Source organism: Phoxinus phoxinus (assembly GCF_949152265.1).
Source record: "Phoxinus phoxinus genome assembly, chromosome: 9".
Classification (NCBI taxonomy): domain Eukaryota; kingdom Metazoa; phylum Chordata; class Actinopteri; order Cypriniformes; family Leuciscidae; genus Phoxinus; species Phoxinus phoxinus.
In genome coordinates this window covers 36,030,234-36,046,644 of record NC_136884.1, presented here as the reverse complement: position 1 = coordinate 36,046,644, position 16,411 = coordinate 36,030,234, and the positions used below count along the sequence as shown (strand labels likewise).

Below are 16,411 nucleotides of genomic sequence, written 5' to 3'. Positions count from 1 at the left end.
TAAACCAGAAAATCTCAATATTAGTGAACAAAAACAATTTCTAAAGCTAGGTCTTCTAAACATTAGATCGCTTACACCTAAGGCGGTTATTGTAAATGAAATGGTCACTGATAATAGCTTTGATGTACTCTGCCTTACTGAAACCTGGCTTAAACCAAATGATTATTTCGGTCTTAATGAGTCCACTCCACCAGGATACGGTTATAAGCATGAGCCCCGTCTGATTGGTCGTGGCGGCGGTGTTGCAACAATCTATAGAGATATTCTTAATGTTACTCAGAAAACAGGCCACAGGTTTAATTCGTTTGAAGTACTTGTTCTAAATGTTACGCTCCTAGATGTAAGAAAGAAATCCCTATTATCTCTAGCCTTGGCTACCGTATATAGACCGCCAGGGCCTTACGCTGATTTCCTAAAAGAGTTTGCAGATTTTCTCTCAGATCTATTGGTCAATGCCGATAAGGCAATAATTGTTGGAGATTTCAACATACACGTTGATAACACAAATGATGCGTTAGGAGCTGCGTTTACAGATTTATTAAACTCCTTTGGGGTCAAGCAAAACGTTAGTGGTCCCACTCATCGTCTTAATCATACTCTAGATTTAATTATATCATATGGAACCGATCCAACCGATATAGATATTATACCGCAAAGTGATGATGTCACTGATCATTACATGGTAACTTGCATACTACGTACGGCTGAAATGTGTCATGTTGCGCCACGTTATCGACCAGGCAGAACAATCCTTCCAACCACTATAGATAGATTCTTGAATAGCTTACCTGATCTATCTCCGCTCCTCAGTGAACCCAAACAAACAGAGGAACTAGAGGAAATGACTAGCAGTATGAGCACCATTTTCTCTAGTACATTAGAAACTGTTGCACCAATTAGATTAAAAAAGGTTAGAGAGAAAACTAAAGCACCATGGTACAACAGTGCTACGCATGTTATCAAGAGAGAAACTCGTAACTTAGAGTGCAAATGGAAACAAACTAATTTAGAGGTCTTTAGAATCGCGTGGAAAGACAGTATGTCACGTTATAAAAAGGCTCTAAAAGCAGCCAGGTCTGAGCATCTACGCAAACTAATAGAAAATAACCAAAACAATCCAAGGTTTTTATTTAACACTGTGGCTAGATTAACAAATAAACAGACATCACCTGAACAAAATATTCCGTTACATTTTAATAGTAATGATTTCATGAATTTCTTCACTGAGAAAATAGAAAGCATCAGAAACACAATTGTAAATGTACAATCTTTGACAGCGTCTTATGATTCAGCCTCAATTATCGCCCCTCAAGAACAACTACAGCGCTTTACAACTATAGGACAGGAAGAGCTAAATAAACTTATCACTGCATCTAAACCAACAACATGTTTATTAGATCCAATACCCACTAAACTACTGAAAGAAGTGTTACCTGTAGTGGAAGAGCCTCTTCTCAATATTATTAACTCGTCTCTATCTTTAGGTCATGTTCCAAAAACATTCAAGCTGGCAGTTATAAAACCTCTTATTAAGAAACCACAATTAGATCCAAAAAACCTAGCAAATTACAGACCCATTTCAAATCTTCCATTTATGTCTAAAATACTAGAAAAAGTTGTGTCCGCTCAATTGTGCTCTTTCTTGCAAGAAAACGATATCTATGAAAAGTTTCAGTCAGGATTCAGGCCACATCATAGCACAGAAACTGCACTCGTTAAAATTACAAATGATTTACTTTTAGCTTCTGACCAAGGCTGTATCTCAATACTAGTTTTACTCGATCTTAGTGCTGCGTTTGACACTATAGATCATAAAATACTCTTAGATCGACTTCAAAATTACACTGGTGTTCAGGGACAGGCATTAAGCTGGTTTAGATCGTACCTATCAGACCGTTACCATTTTGTCCATTTAAATGGGGAAAAATCAAAGATAACGTCAGTAAATTATGGAGTGCCGCAGGGATCTGTATTAGGCCCCCTGCTATTCTCAATTTATATGCTGCCACTTGGTAATATTATAAGAAAACATGGAATAAGTTTCCACTGTTATGCTGATGACACTCAATTATATATTTCATCTAGACCAGATGATAACACTAAATTATCTAAAATGACAGAGTGTGTTAAAGATATAAAATATTGGATGACGTGTAATTTTCTTCTATTAAATTCAGATAAAACGGAGGTATTACTGATTGGTCCAAAAAACTGCCCACAAAACCTCTTACAATACAACCTTAATCTAGATGGACGTCCTGTTACTTTATCCTCTACAGTAAAATACCTGGGTGTCATACTAGACTGCGACCTGTCTTTTAAAAATCATATTTCATATGTTACAAAAACTGCCTTTTTCCACCTTAGAAACATTGCTAAGCTACGTAATATGCTATCAGTTTCTGATGCAGAAAAGTTAGTTCATGCATTCATGACCTCGAGACTAGATTACTGTAATGCTTTATTAGCTGGTTGTCCTGCATCCTCCGTAAACAAGCTACAGTTAGTCCAAAATGCAGCCGCTAGAGTTCTTACTAGGTCAAGAAAATATGATCATATAACACCAATTTTATCATCTCTACACTGGTTACCTATTAAGTTCCGTATCAATTACAAAGTATTGTTACTGACCTATAAAGCCCTAAATGGTTTAGCTCCTGTGTATTTAAGAGATCTTCTATCGCCATATAATCCATCGCGCTCTTTAAGATCGCTAAATTCGAGGCTTCTGGTCGTACCTAGGATATCTAAGTCCACTAAAGGAGGGAGGGCGTTTTCACATCTAGCTCCTAAACTCTGGAATAGCCTTCCTGATACTGTCCGAGGCTCAGACTCGCTCTCCCAGTTTAAAACTAGATTAAAGACGCATCTCTTTAGCCAAGCATTCACATGATGCATCTCATACCTTTTATACTACAGTTAAATCAGATCAAATGCATTCATATTAAGAACAGCAGCTACGCTAATTATTTCCCATCTGCCTTTTTTGTTGTTATCTCGGGACGCCTGTCCCGAGATAACTCAAATAGAGTTTGTCAGCTCCAGTTAGTATCCAGCCTCTCATGGAGACTTCAGATGCCCCAACGCCTGTGATGAGACGACTCGACGCCTGTGAAGAGACGACCCAACGCCGGCGATATGTTATGCCCTAAATTTCATGATTAACTAACTGTATTTTTGTATGTATATTTTTGAAATGCATTTTCTGTAAAGCTGCTTTGAAACAATGTGTATTGTGAAAAGCGCTATACAAATAAACTTGAATTGAATTGAATTGAATAATCAGGTATGGGAGTTAGGGGTATTGCCGTCAGCATGGAAACACTCTGTTGTTATCCCAATTGGGAAACCAGGGAAAGATAAAGGCGAAGCAACCAGTTATAGACCTATCGCACTAACATCTAATTTATGTAAAATAATGGAACGTATGGTCACTGACAGGTTAACTTACATATTAGAGAGTAGGAATTTGCTAATACCACAACAGAGTGGTTTCCGTAGAGGGAGGTCAACTATGGATCCGGTGATATGTTTGGAGGATGAAATTAGGAAGGCTCAGGTTAAAAAGGAACTGGTAGCTGCTGTCTTCTTTGATGTGGAGAAGGCCTATGATATGTTATGGAAAGAGGGCCTTCTTATTAAATTAGAATCCATGGGAATTGATGGAAGAATGTTCAACTGGATTATGAATTTTCTGAAGGACAGGACTATAGAGGTAAGAATTGGAGTATCTTATTCCAATGTTTACTCTATAGAAAATGGGGTTCCACAAGGAAGTGTATGTAGTCCTATTTTATTTAATATCATGATTAATGAGGTTTTTTCAGAGGTCGATGCTAGCCTTGGGAGGTCTTTATATGCAGATGATGGGGCAATATGGGTAAGGGGTCGTAATGCAGCTTTTGTTGGAAAGAAGCTGCAGACAGCAGTCAGTACTGTTGAGAACTGGGGAAATAGGTGGGGTTTTCGGTTTTCTGTGGACAAGACACAGGTTATTTGTTTCTCTAAGAAGCGTAATAATCCTGCAATACAAGTTACTCTTTATGGGAAATCAGTCAAACAGGTTCAAATTATAAGGTTTTTAGGTGTGTGGATGGACCATAAGCTGACATTTAAAGATCATATACAGAAAAATGTTACCAAATGTAAGAAGGCAGTCAATGTTATGAGGTGCCTGGTAGGTAGTGGTTGGGGTGCTAGTATGAACTCTCTTAAACATATATATATTGCTTTAATTAGATCAACATTGGATTATGCATGCATTGCATTTAGTTCAGCTGCAAAATCTCATTTACAAAAGCTTGATCTTGTCCAAACACAAGCCCTCCGCCTATGTAGTGGTGCAATCAAGACTTCTTCAATCCCAGCTCTCCAGGTGGAGGTTGGGGAGATGCCTTTATCTCTGAGACGTCTTCAGCTTTCCACGGTATATTGGGTAAATTTGCAGGGGCATAAACAGGGTCATCCAACCAAACCAGTGTTGAACGCATGTTGGGAACATGGAAGGAAGCAATTTAACAGTTTTGGATGGGTGGGAAACAGACAAGCCGAGAAACTGGGAATAGTTAAATTAACTAACAGCTGTACAGTGGCGTTATCTGCTATTCCTCCTTGGTTATTTCCATCACCAGTTGTGGATCTTGAAATCGCAGAGATATTAAAACAGTGCAAAGAGTATGGTGGGATGAACGATCTGGTAAAACAATATCTAGGTCTCAAGTACAATAATAGTATTCAAATATTTACAGACGGCTCAAAAGACCCAAATACTGGAAAGACGGGAGCAGCAGTATATATACCACATTTTCAGAAATCAATACTAAAAAGAACTTCAGACCATTTAGCAGTTTACACTGTGGAACTTTTAGCTATTTTACTAGCACTCACGTGGATAGAGGAGGTTGGGCCTAATCAATATATCATCTGTTCAGACTCAATGGCATCATTAATAAGTATTGCAAATTGTAAATCTGTTTGTAGGCCTGACTTGATTTATGAAATCTTTCATAGTTTATATAGATTACAAAATCTTAATATTATAGTGTGTTTTATGTGGGTCCCATCTCACGTTGAAATAGAGGGTAATGAAGCAGCTGATCGTTTGGCTAAAAAGACTCTTAAGTCAGACCTGCAATGGACAGTTCCATTGAGTAAAATGGAAATGAAAAGTGTCATTAAAACAGGAATCAATAGGTTATGGCAAAGACAATGGGAAAAGGAGACCAAAGGTCGATTTTTATATAAAGTACAGAAGCAAGTGACAACAAGGAGGCAGGGTGGTTGGAAGCGAAGGGGAGAAACTGTGATCACAAGGTTAAGAATTGGACATACAGGTCTCAATCATAATCTCAGTCGTTTAGGGAAACACGCAACAGGACTATGTATTAACTGTGACAAGAGAGAAACTGTAGAGCATGTATTACTAGAGTGTGAAGCATACAGCACAGAGAGAACCATAATGTTAGAACAAGTCAAAGAACTAGGTTATACACAATTATCAATAGAGGGTTTACTTTCTTTTTCTACATCAAAACCATCAGCATGGCCAGCTCTCATGAGATACTTAAAAGAAACAGGTATATTTGATCGAATTTAAGAACAACCAAGAATATACAATATATATCATTTTTTATTAGTATTATTTTTATTTTATTTTTATTTTTATCATTATGGGCTATGTATATATATATATATATATATATATATATATAGTTATATTATGTTAGTATATAAATCCGCATTGAAGCTCCACACCCCAAACTGTTGGTGGCGGTAATGCACCAAATTGGTATGCCAACCGCCAATAAATGTAAAAAGAAGAAGAAGAAGACCCAAAACAAAAATGGCGGCGTCGGAGAGTAGCAACACCACTCGCTCCTCAGACTTTCAGAAGTGCAAGGCGGCACGCACTCGTTCCTCTAAAGTATGGGAATTCTTTAATTTAAAAGGAAACAATTCCGTGATATGTCGTCTTTGCAAAATGGAGATGGCCTTCCATTCTAGCACCACGGCAGAGAGAGAGGCGCGGGCGCGATCGAAAAGTCGTAAAGTGTGTGTGTGTGTGTGTGTGTGTGACGCGATCGAAAAGTCGCAGTGTTTTATTATATATATATGTGTGTGTGTGAGAGAGAGAGAGAGAGAGGCGCGATCGCAAAGTCGCAGTGTTTAATTGTGCGTGTGCCGTGTGTGTGTGTTAGAGGATGGATACCCGACCCGAGCCCGACGGGACCCGCCGGTACCCGACGGGCCGGGCCGGGTTCGGACAGATATTTAGAAATGATGTTCGGGTTCGGGTCGGGCTCGGTCACATCAGCGCGATAAGGCATTGAACATTTTAAATTTAAAACAGCTTATGTAGGTAGCCGATGTGCCTGATGCTTTCACTTGATGCAAACGTTCGTTTTTGTGATTAAAATACATGTCAAATATTACCATCCGTCTTCCTGTGTGCAGACATTTGTTTATGTAGCCGTGACAACGAAACACGTGCATAATGTGCGCGCGCCAGGTGTTAAGAGCGCTTGTTGCTCCGCGCGCTGATGCGCTTGTCCTGTTGACATTTCCGATTGCCTTCCTACAGTTGCTTAATAAAAGCGGGCTTTCCACACAAACAAACGTACAATTGTCATTAGTATGAGAAAAAAATGGGATTTTAACTGTCGGGCTCGGGTCGGGCTCGAACATAAGTATCTTGATGCCTGTCGGGCTCGGGTCGGGTTCGGTTACTGCTCTGTTGGACGCGGGCCGGGCTCGGACTGAAAAAGTCGGCCCGATCCGCACTCTAGTGTGTGTGAGGCGCGATCGAACAGTGGAAACAAAAACATACTCCGTCATTTTGTTTATATACAGGACATCATTCAAACTGCAAAGTGTTTAAGTTGTTCTGTTAATTACAATTTTAAGGAAAACGAATATTAATCTGAAATCTGTATGTTACACACATAGGATTTGATTAGCCTACTTGATATTTAATCAAGGTTTTATTGAATGCTACCTCTGACTAAGAAATGCATTACTTTTTGCACTAGTAGGCCTACAATGTTTTATTTTGGAATTTTAAGAGCAATAAACATATATTGCAATGTTAAGGAATTTATGCTTTTTTCATTCAGACATGTAAATCAACATGTATTGCTATTATAGTCAACTAATGGGCAGATAATCGAATCGGACAGGGGGGGAAAAAATCGTTAGATTAATCGATGCATCGAAAAAATAATCGCTATTAATCGTTTAAAAAATAATCGTTTATCCCAGCCCTAATCAAAACACATTTTCTGTAAAACAGATCAGTGGGAACCGCACATACATTGCTGGACTGCAACACCTCAGAAACAAAATATGAAGTAATGTTTAGCTTATAATAACACAGTAATAGTGTACTTTTGACATAGTTAAAATACATTTTTACTATAAATTATTTTCTATATGAAAATATAATATGATTGTATATTCTTATATTTTAAATACACTGTAAAAAAATCCTGTAAAAATACGGGAGATTTTGTACAGTAATTTACCGTTATTCAAAAATACAGCTGAATACTGTAAATTATGCTGAATTTTACAAGCAAAATAATAACGGCAAGCTACTGTTCAGTATTACGGGATAATACAGTATTTTTTGTAGTCTGGTCACATGCTTGAGCCAGCTTGAGCCCGCTCGCTCACAACTCGGGAAAAAACATCAGGACTCATCAATCGCCATCAACAGACGTGCATTCAAAAATGATTAACATTACATTACAGGTTTAAAATTACATTTCTTAAAAATTGTATTATGTGAGAAAGACGAGTAAGAAAACGATTATATATTCAGAAAGAGGATTTTCACTCCGACTGTGACCCTGCCAGCACAGATCAGTGGACACCTGCATTCAGCTTTTCTCTTCGTCAATATATCAAAGTAAGTGCAAACTGATAAAAGTGTTACCCTGTGATATTGACTTGATTACCAAAACTACGTCGAGGATTGGGATATTTTACCATTTGTTTGGGTTTTTTTGAAATGTGCACTAAATCAAGAGTATAGAGCTGGTAAGTCCCGCCCCTCCGTAAAACCCCGCTGGACCTCAAAGTTGAAAAAGCGTCAATGCAAGTGAATGGGATAAAATAATTATTTTCTGCTCCCGTTTGAATTGTGCCATGAATGTGAACATATGTTGTCTGTGAATTTTTTATATAATCTTTCATGTTACAAGTTTGACAGTATATGGTATGATTCGTCGGCTAGCAGTTGTGGAAAAGACATAACGAGAAAGACTACATGTCGCCTATGTGACGTCACCCCATAAAGTTGACTTACCCGTGATTTTCGCCAAACTCAACGATTTTGTCCTCTCCCTGAAAGAAGGCGGTGAAGTGCACCAAAGACACAGCCATGTCTAGCGGGATCCGTGAGCTAGAGCCGTGAGCTAGTGGTGTTGACGTTTCAAACGCGTCGAAAGCAGCGAAGAGTTGTAGTCCACAAAGTGCTCTCACACAAAGTCTACCCGTATCAAACTTCTACCCGCTAAATTGTAGCATTCTTCACACGAAAGATTATATAAAAAATTCACAGACAACATATGTTCACATTCATGGCACAATTCAAACGGGACCAGAAAATAATTATTTTCTCCCATTCACTTGCATTGACGCTTTTTCAACTTTGAGGTCCAGCGGGGTTTTACGGAGGGGCGGGACTTACCAGCTCTATAGCTTAAAGATTTTCTGAGTTAATATTGTGCGATTATTTCGTAGGGGAGGTCTTTGGATTTTATTATAAAAATGATAACTTGCAACATTTGTGCTAAAACATGCAGCAACACATTTGCATATGTCAGGCACATGCGAGCTCACAGTTTTGCGCCGAATGCATCATTTAAGTGTGGTTTCTCTGAATGCACAAGAACTTTTTCTAAGTTTTCAGCCTTCAAGTGTCACACATATGGCCATAGATATGGAACGAATAGGACTAAACTAGATTGTCTAGGTGATTTAACATGTCATATTGACTTGTGTAGCTATAAGTGTGAGGATATCCGTGGCCTTCTTTTACATCTGAAAAGTCATTTTACTGAAGGCAAGACAGTTACATGCCCTTTCAAACAATGTGACAAAAAATTTACAGTGAAGTCTACATTCACAGCACATGTGTCAAGAAAGCATAAAGATTGCTCTAAAGAAAGTCTAGTTGACTCAATTGCACATTCAATCAGCAGTGATTGTAATGATGAGAGTGATATGCAACTTGGCAGTCCCAGTCAGGAAAGTTATGAAGAAATGGAGATCTACCCAGAAAAAGCAGACGAAGAACAATTTCTCAAAAATATAGCATTGTTTTATCTGAAACTACAAGAAATTATTAAAAGTAATTTCAATTATGTTGAGCCAGTGCCCATTTGTCTCGGTAAAAATGAGTCAGGTAAAGAATGTTTTGCACAATATGTGCCGGTGAAAAAGACAATAGCTTCTCTCTTGTCCTCAGAGTCAGTATGGGAGCAATTGCAGCAAATAAGAACTAGAGTCGAGCCTGATAATGTTTATCAGGATTTGTGGGATGGTACAAATATTAAAAACAACTTGCTGCTTAAGCACACAGCTGATTCAATAGGCATAATCCTGTATCAGGATTCGTTTCAAGTCGTAAACCCCCTAGGGTCAGGGAGGAAAAAGCACAAGATTTTGGCCACGTATCTGACCCTTGCAAATATTTTGCCACACAATAGATCGAGTATTGATCAGATGCAGCTTGTGATGCTTTGTCGAGAACAAGACTATAAGCATTTTGGACAGGATCTAGTGTTTGGCACTGTTGTGAATGATTTAAAAGATCTTGAGCTGAATGGAGTAACTTTGCCAGATGGCCAGCTCTGCAAGGGAACATTGTATGCCATAGCAGGCGACAATTTGGGTTCACACAACATTGGGGGCTTCACTGAAAATTTTAGCAAGAGCTCACACTTTTGCAGATATTGTGAAATTGATCGGAAAACATTTCTGGACGATCCTTTGGCTAAGGGACCTGACCGCACACCACAGTCATATCAGAAAAATATTGATGCTCTGAGTCGCAATGCGGACCCAAAGGACTGTGGAGGCATTAAATTTAACTCCATTTTCAATGAGCTTACATATTTTCATGTATGCCAGCCTGGATTACCTCCTTGTCTTGGGCATGATCTTTTTGAGGGCATTGTCTCAACCGATTTGGCATTATACCTCAGCCACCTTGTTTCAAAAGAGAAATCATTCACTTATGTTGAATTGAATCGGCGTATAGACCAATTTAAATATCTGGGTAATGATGCCAACAACAAACCTTGTGAGGTAAACCCAGGGGCTGGAAAACTCTCTGGACATGCAGTTCAGAATTGGTGTTTTCTGCGAATGTTGCCAATATTAATCAGTGATAAAATAAAAACTCCTGGAGAAAGTGAGGTCTGGCAGCTTATCTTACAGCTGAAAGAGATTGTTGAGCTTGTTTGTGCTCCATTTCTACAGGCCAGGTAGCATATTTAAGAGTTCTGATAGATGAATATTTGCATATCAGAATGCAGATTTTTGGGGATCATATGCTTAAGCCTAAGCACCACTACCTTAATCATTATCCGGAACTCATTAGTCACTTTGGGCCACTAATCCGTCTATGGACATTAAGATATGAAAGTAAGCATGGTTATTTCAAGCAATGTGCAAGAAAGCTACATAACTTTAAAAACCTCTGCTTAACCCTTTCTGAAAGACATCAACTGTTGCAATCGTTTCTGAGTGCTGGGACCCTAATCCCATCATCTGTTGTGGTAGAGAAGGGAACTGAATTTATCATAGGAGACTACAACGATAAGATAAGACAGTCAGTTGCTCATCTTAACTTTGATCCTCTAGATACCCTTATTAGTCATGCTGTGACTGTAAAAGGGACAGCATATAAGAGCAACATGTTTGTTGTGATTGGCCATAAAGATGATGGCCTTGTAGTAGGACAAATAAAAAAGGCTGTCATTCATAAGAATTCAGAAGTGTACTTTATCACTGAGGTACATCAGGCTGTTCGTCAACCTTGCATTAATGCTTATGTCACTACATCAGTGCAGGAGGGCTACTACTGTGTCAATCAAGCAGAGCTGCTTGATTATTATCCACTGCCTAAATATTCATTTTGTGGCATGTCTTTGCTAACTCTTCATCATTCTGTCCCAACGTTAGAGTGATGTCATCCATCATGGATGAAATAAAGGTCATCATCTTCAAGACTTTTCCCAACATGTCTGAGGATATTCAAAAACGGATTATCACTGCACTTGAAAGCTCAGGTGTGGAATCAACAGAAGACCTCAAGTATGTACAGCAGGATGATCTCGGATACCTGTTGCCTGTTATACAGCAAAGGAAACTTCTGGAGGCATTCAGAATGGGTAATTATTATTAATTTAGTGTTAATAGTTGTCCTGTCTAGTTAAAGCAACGGACTGTTTAGATTGAGCGGTATTTGGGCCAGCCACAGTCAAAGGCAGTTTCAATTATTAATGCTTAAAGTCTGTAGAAAACATTAAATTGAATTGCCTTCTGAATTCAAAATCTCAAGTTTTTATGTTAATGATTTGCCTAATGCTACACATTTTGTGAAAATATTGATGTATAGGTTCGATTTTATTTTCATGTTTTTCAGAAACTACAAAAGTCATACTTGATCTTGAAACCGTGCCAGTTGATTCAACATATTCAAGTCTGTCTTTAGTCTCCAGTCCACTGCCTTGTTGCTCTTCATCTTCACTGTCAAGCTCTACACCATCATCACCTTGTACTTTAAGCAGGGTAAGCCAATCAGCCAACATATCCAGTAAATGGCATGAAACATTTGAGATTCCTTGGCATAAAATGCCTGAGGAAGTGCAGTTAGCCATTGCCAATGGCAAGCGACCTGCTCCTGACAAGCGACGCCAGATGATACGCATCCTGGTAGATGAAATAAGAAAGCATGAGGTTAACCCCACACGCAATGAATGTGCCATCATCTGCCGTAACATTTTTAAACAATACCCCAGTAGTTTTGCAGATATGACACCAGGAGGAGTCATCATTGGTGGTGGATTTACTTCACTCCTTACTCAAGTAAAAACAAGAATTGAGAACATGAACCGTGCAGGGACATTGAAACGACTCCGAACATCAACACTGCAGAGGCCAAGTGATTCTTACGGATGCACACAATTTAACCCAGAACTGCCATCAGAAGAAACAAATGATACGCTGGAGCAAAAGCGGCAACAGCTGGAGACAATCTACAGACAGGAAGGTATTCAAGGTGGTGAGAAGGCTGAAGTGATAAACCTTATGAAAACAACATTCTGTCTTCAGCGCAAATCAATCAATCAGATTCCAGCACCTTCCATTGAAGATTTGAGAATCCAGTGGCCTTACCTTTTTACCCAAAGGAGTATCTTCTCTCACTTCGAGTTACTAACTGACAATAATGTGTTACGTGCCATGGACTTATCCATTAAAGAATGTGGACAAGGAATAGTGAAGTATTTGATGACAAAAGCAAAGAACAAGGATGCCATTGCCCAGGGTGAAGATGGGGAGTTGACTCTCATCCAGCTGCTGATGGCCTACTTTGATGAAAGAATCGAGGGATTGATACTCCGTGCTGATGTAAGTTTTGCTTAGTATTATTTTATTTGTTTTAATATTTACTTCATGCCTGCTAAACATATTTTCATTTCACTACATACCATTTTTCTGTTCTACAGATATCTGCCACTGCAGCAGATGTTCAGCACACCCTGACCCTCCCTGCCAGCCCACGACTGATACTGCTGGGTAAGTGTCACATAAGCAAGGCATGGACTATAAAATAATAAAACAGCTTATAACCTACTGTGTAATTGCTCTCTTTCTGTATTAACCTCATTAAAGGGTTAGTTCACTCAAAAATGAAAATGATCCAATACTTAACTCAACCCTCAAGCCATCCTAGGTCTATATATATATATATATATATATATATATATATATGTATTTATTTATAATTTATTTGGCTGAAAGAAGAAAGTCATATAGATCTAGGATAGCTTGTGAGTAAGTAAAGTATGGAAAACACTTTTGGGTGAACTAACCCTTTAACTTATGTTTTGTTGTGCTCTTAGATGTAACTTGTTGTTTTAGCCTTCACAGGTCATTGGGAAAGTACTGATTTGCAGCGGTTATAATAGTGTAAATAGAGAAAAAAAATATATATACTGCTCAATTTAATTGTGTGTGTTTTAGCTAGTACCTTGAAAATGCATGGATAGGGCACTCATACCAATATTTGATACTGTTTCAGGACATTAACTATATTTTTTGTCTGAATCAGTTGCTGGTGATGAAGTCACTCTAGGAGGATGGATGATCAGTGTGGAAAACAACGTCATCTGTGAAGGCATCCAACAGAACTTCATCACTGGCCTTGCAGCAGTTTTTGCCACCTACTATGTCTTCAATTTGCAGTACCAAGAAGAAGCTGCAAAAACATTGGAGTTTGTTCAAAGGTAAATCCTCTGCTTAAGTCTGTTTTATCAGCTCTGTTCAGGAATGTTAAATTGATGACTTTCTCTTGTTCCTATTGACTTTACGATTACAGTAGTTCCTTTTGATAGTGACTTGAAGTTTATGCTTGCACATTTATGTAGCACAAAATGTAGCACTAGGTTCAGGCAAAATGTGTTGTCATGCTGTATGTTTTGAATAGAGAGAATAATTCTCTCTCATTTCTATGTCAACAATGGAGGAAAAAACAGCGCAAGCGCATAAACACAGCGTGCATGTAAATTACAACAGTGTGAGCACCCTGACAAAGCTCGCAAGTAAAACGTAAACACAAATCCAACACTCAAGAACAAAACCTTCCTGTTAACAAATGCTATTGGCTGTTGGCCTCTTATTTTGATTAGCTGCAATTGGCTGTTGTTGTCCCTCAAAACAGAACGCGGGATCCGGGCTGACAGACTGTAAGAAGGCAAGTTTTCTTTACAACTTCATACATGTTTATCTATAGTTTGTTTACAGTATATGTAATGGGTATACAAATAAAAATTTTAAATGTATGTATTATTTGGGTAGAATTAACACAAAATTTATCAATTACATATGTTTGATATTTTTTAAACATTTTCATCAATACAATGATGTCTTTAGACCTGATTCTTCTAAAATGGCATACCCAAGTTTGCATGTATTGATTTAAATATTTCGAAATTTTTTACATAATTGACTTGTGTAACATAGATAAGGTAACACAGACAACTCTTGATATTATAAAAAGCTAGACATGTAGACATTAACATTTTCCTTCAGGTCAGTTTGATCTGTTTTCAGTTGTTACATTTTACGTAAAGAAAAATAAAAACATGCACGTGTCTAGCTATTTTATTTATATTTATAGTTGTTGGTGTTACCTTATCTATGTAACACAAGTCAATTATGTAAAAATGTCCTAAATCACTTACATGCCAACTTGGGTCAGCCATTGTAGAAGAATCATGTCAAAAGACAACCTTGTATCAATGGAAGTATTATTATTGATTAAATACATCAGACATATGTAAATTAAAATTTTGTGTTAATTCTAACCAAATTCTACATAAATTTAACAATATAATTGTTATACCTGTTGCATATAAACACCAAAGATAAACACATGTATGAAATTCTAAAGAAAACTAACTTCTTACAGTCTGTCATCCCGGATCTTGCTTTCTGTTTTGAGGGCCAACCTCAACAGGAGGACCACATTCACGGCATAGAAGCAGACAATCAAAATAAGATGAGCTCCGATTTGGCCAGCAGCCAATAGCATTTGTTAACTGGAAGGTTCGGGCTCCGGCCCCGAGTGTCAAATCTGACTTGTGTGCAAAGATTTCAGCTGTGCCCGAATGTAGAAGAGTTCTTGTCCGTATGTTCAAATCTGCATGTACAATAAGAACTTGTGGGTGTGGAACCTGTCATGACTTGCGGATTTGTTATTTCTGCTCGCAACTTGTAATTATGAGCGCATCATATTTTCTGTCCTTTGAATGTTCTGCATGTTTACATTTTACGTGCCAGCTTTTCATGGTGTTCACACTGTTGAAATGCACTTGTGTGCTGTGTTTACGTGCTTGCGCTGTTAGTCCACCATTTGATGCCATACACTATTGTTGCACCAGCCATTAGTAGAGATCCATGCCACAGCTTGGTCTGAACAATCCAGTCGACTAAAATAGTTATTTGCTTTGAAGGACTTGCGTGTTTTGGAGACATAATTTTATTTTACATTTAAAATACAGTTCTGAGCTCATTTAAGGGTAGCATTACCATTTATTTTTATCTTAAAATGCTCCAACCAAAGTCATAAAAATCAATATTATTATGGATAATTTACTCACCCTCATGTTCCTCCAAACCTGTATGAGTTAATTTTTTTTGTAAAAGAATGTTGGTAACCAGACAGTTGATGGCACCCATTGACTTCCATAGTATTTTTTGTTACTACTATGGCCAACTGTCAACTGTCTGGTTACCAAAATTCTTTAACATATCTTCTTTTGTGTTCAACAGAAGAAAGAAATTATTTCTCTTTTTGATGACACAATTTAAATTTTTGGGTTAACTATCCTTTTAACACTACTGACAAATCTATAGAAAGCTATCTACAATACTCTAAAATGCTCAGGTCTTCAAATGCCTCAGAACAAACTTAAACAAATACTGCCATAATGGGTAACAACCTAGAATATTCATATTGAGAATGCAATGGGTTTTGTATGATTAAAGTTAAATTAATCTTTACTTGCCTCACTTAATGTATAATATTTCTCTGTAATTACATTGTAGACGCTTTGTTGGTGTGAACCCCGAGAGAGGAACCAAAGCAAGCCAGGCAAAGGTGGTGTCCAAGAAGATGGGGAAGCTTGTCCAGAAAAAGGCAACCACTGTGAATTTGCATGTGGCCACCCTCTTAAAAAAACTCATAGACTTCGAGTGGGGCTTTATTTAATAAGGTGAAGTCAGAGCATTGTGCTGGTGTGCCAGATGTTTACTTAATCACAGCATTGAGTTCTATAATGTTTGTGACAGTACGGAGTTCAGTAAGTATTGAGTTCTGTCATGTTTACAGTTGCAGCATTGATTTCTGCAATCAGATGTTTCTGACATCACATCATTCTGTTCTGCTCACATATGTTTATGTGAAGTCAAAGCATTGAGTTACCCAGTTTCTCTAGTGAAGCAGAAATAATTGAATTCATTGAATATTTTGTACATTGTTGCTTTAATAAAAGCATGTTTTAAGGTCATCTTTTGTTTTGAGTAATTTGTTTGCAAGCATATTTCAACGAGTTTTTAATTAATTTTAGAGTACTTAAATAGACTTTATATTAATGCACAGTTTATGAAGATTACAGCA

At 37.9% G+C, this 16,411-nt stretch overlaps 1 protein-coding gene across 1 annotated transcript; it reads left to right on the top strand.

The window, feature by feature from the left end:
- Positions 1 to 11,206: 11,206 nt before the first annotated feature.
- LOC307004559 (uncharacterized protein) lies at positions 11,207 to 16,003 on the top strand (the record flags this gene model as incomplete). Its single annotated transcript, XM_079623876.1, has 5 exons — positions 11,207 to 11,399; positions 11,654 to 12,639; positions 12,738 to 12,807; positions 13,343 to 13,517; positions 15,841 to 16,003. The coding sequence occupies 5 exons, from the start codon at positions 11,207 to 11,209 to the stop codon at positions 16,001 to 16,003; spliced, it is 1,587 nt and encodes a 528-aa protein (XP_079480002.1).
- Positions 16,004 to 16,411: the final 408 nt, after the last annotated feature.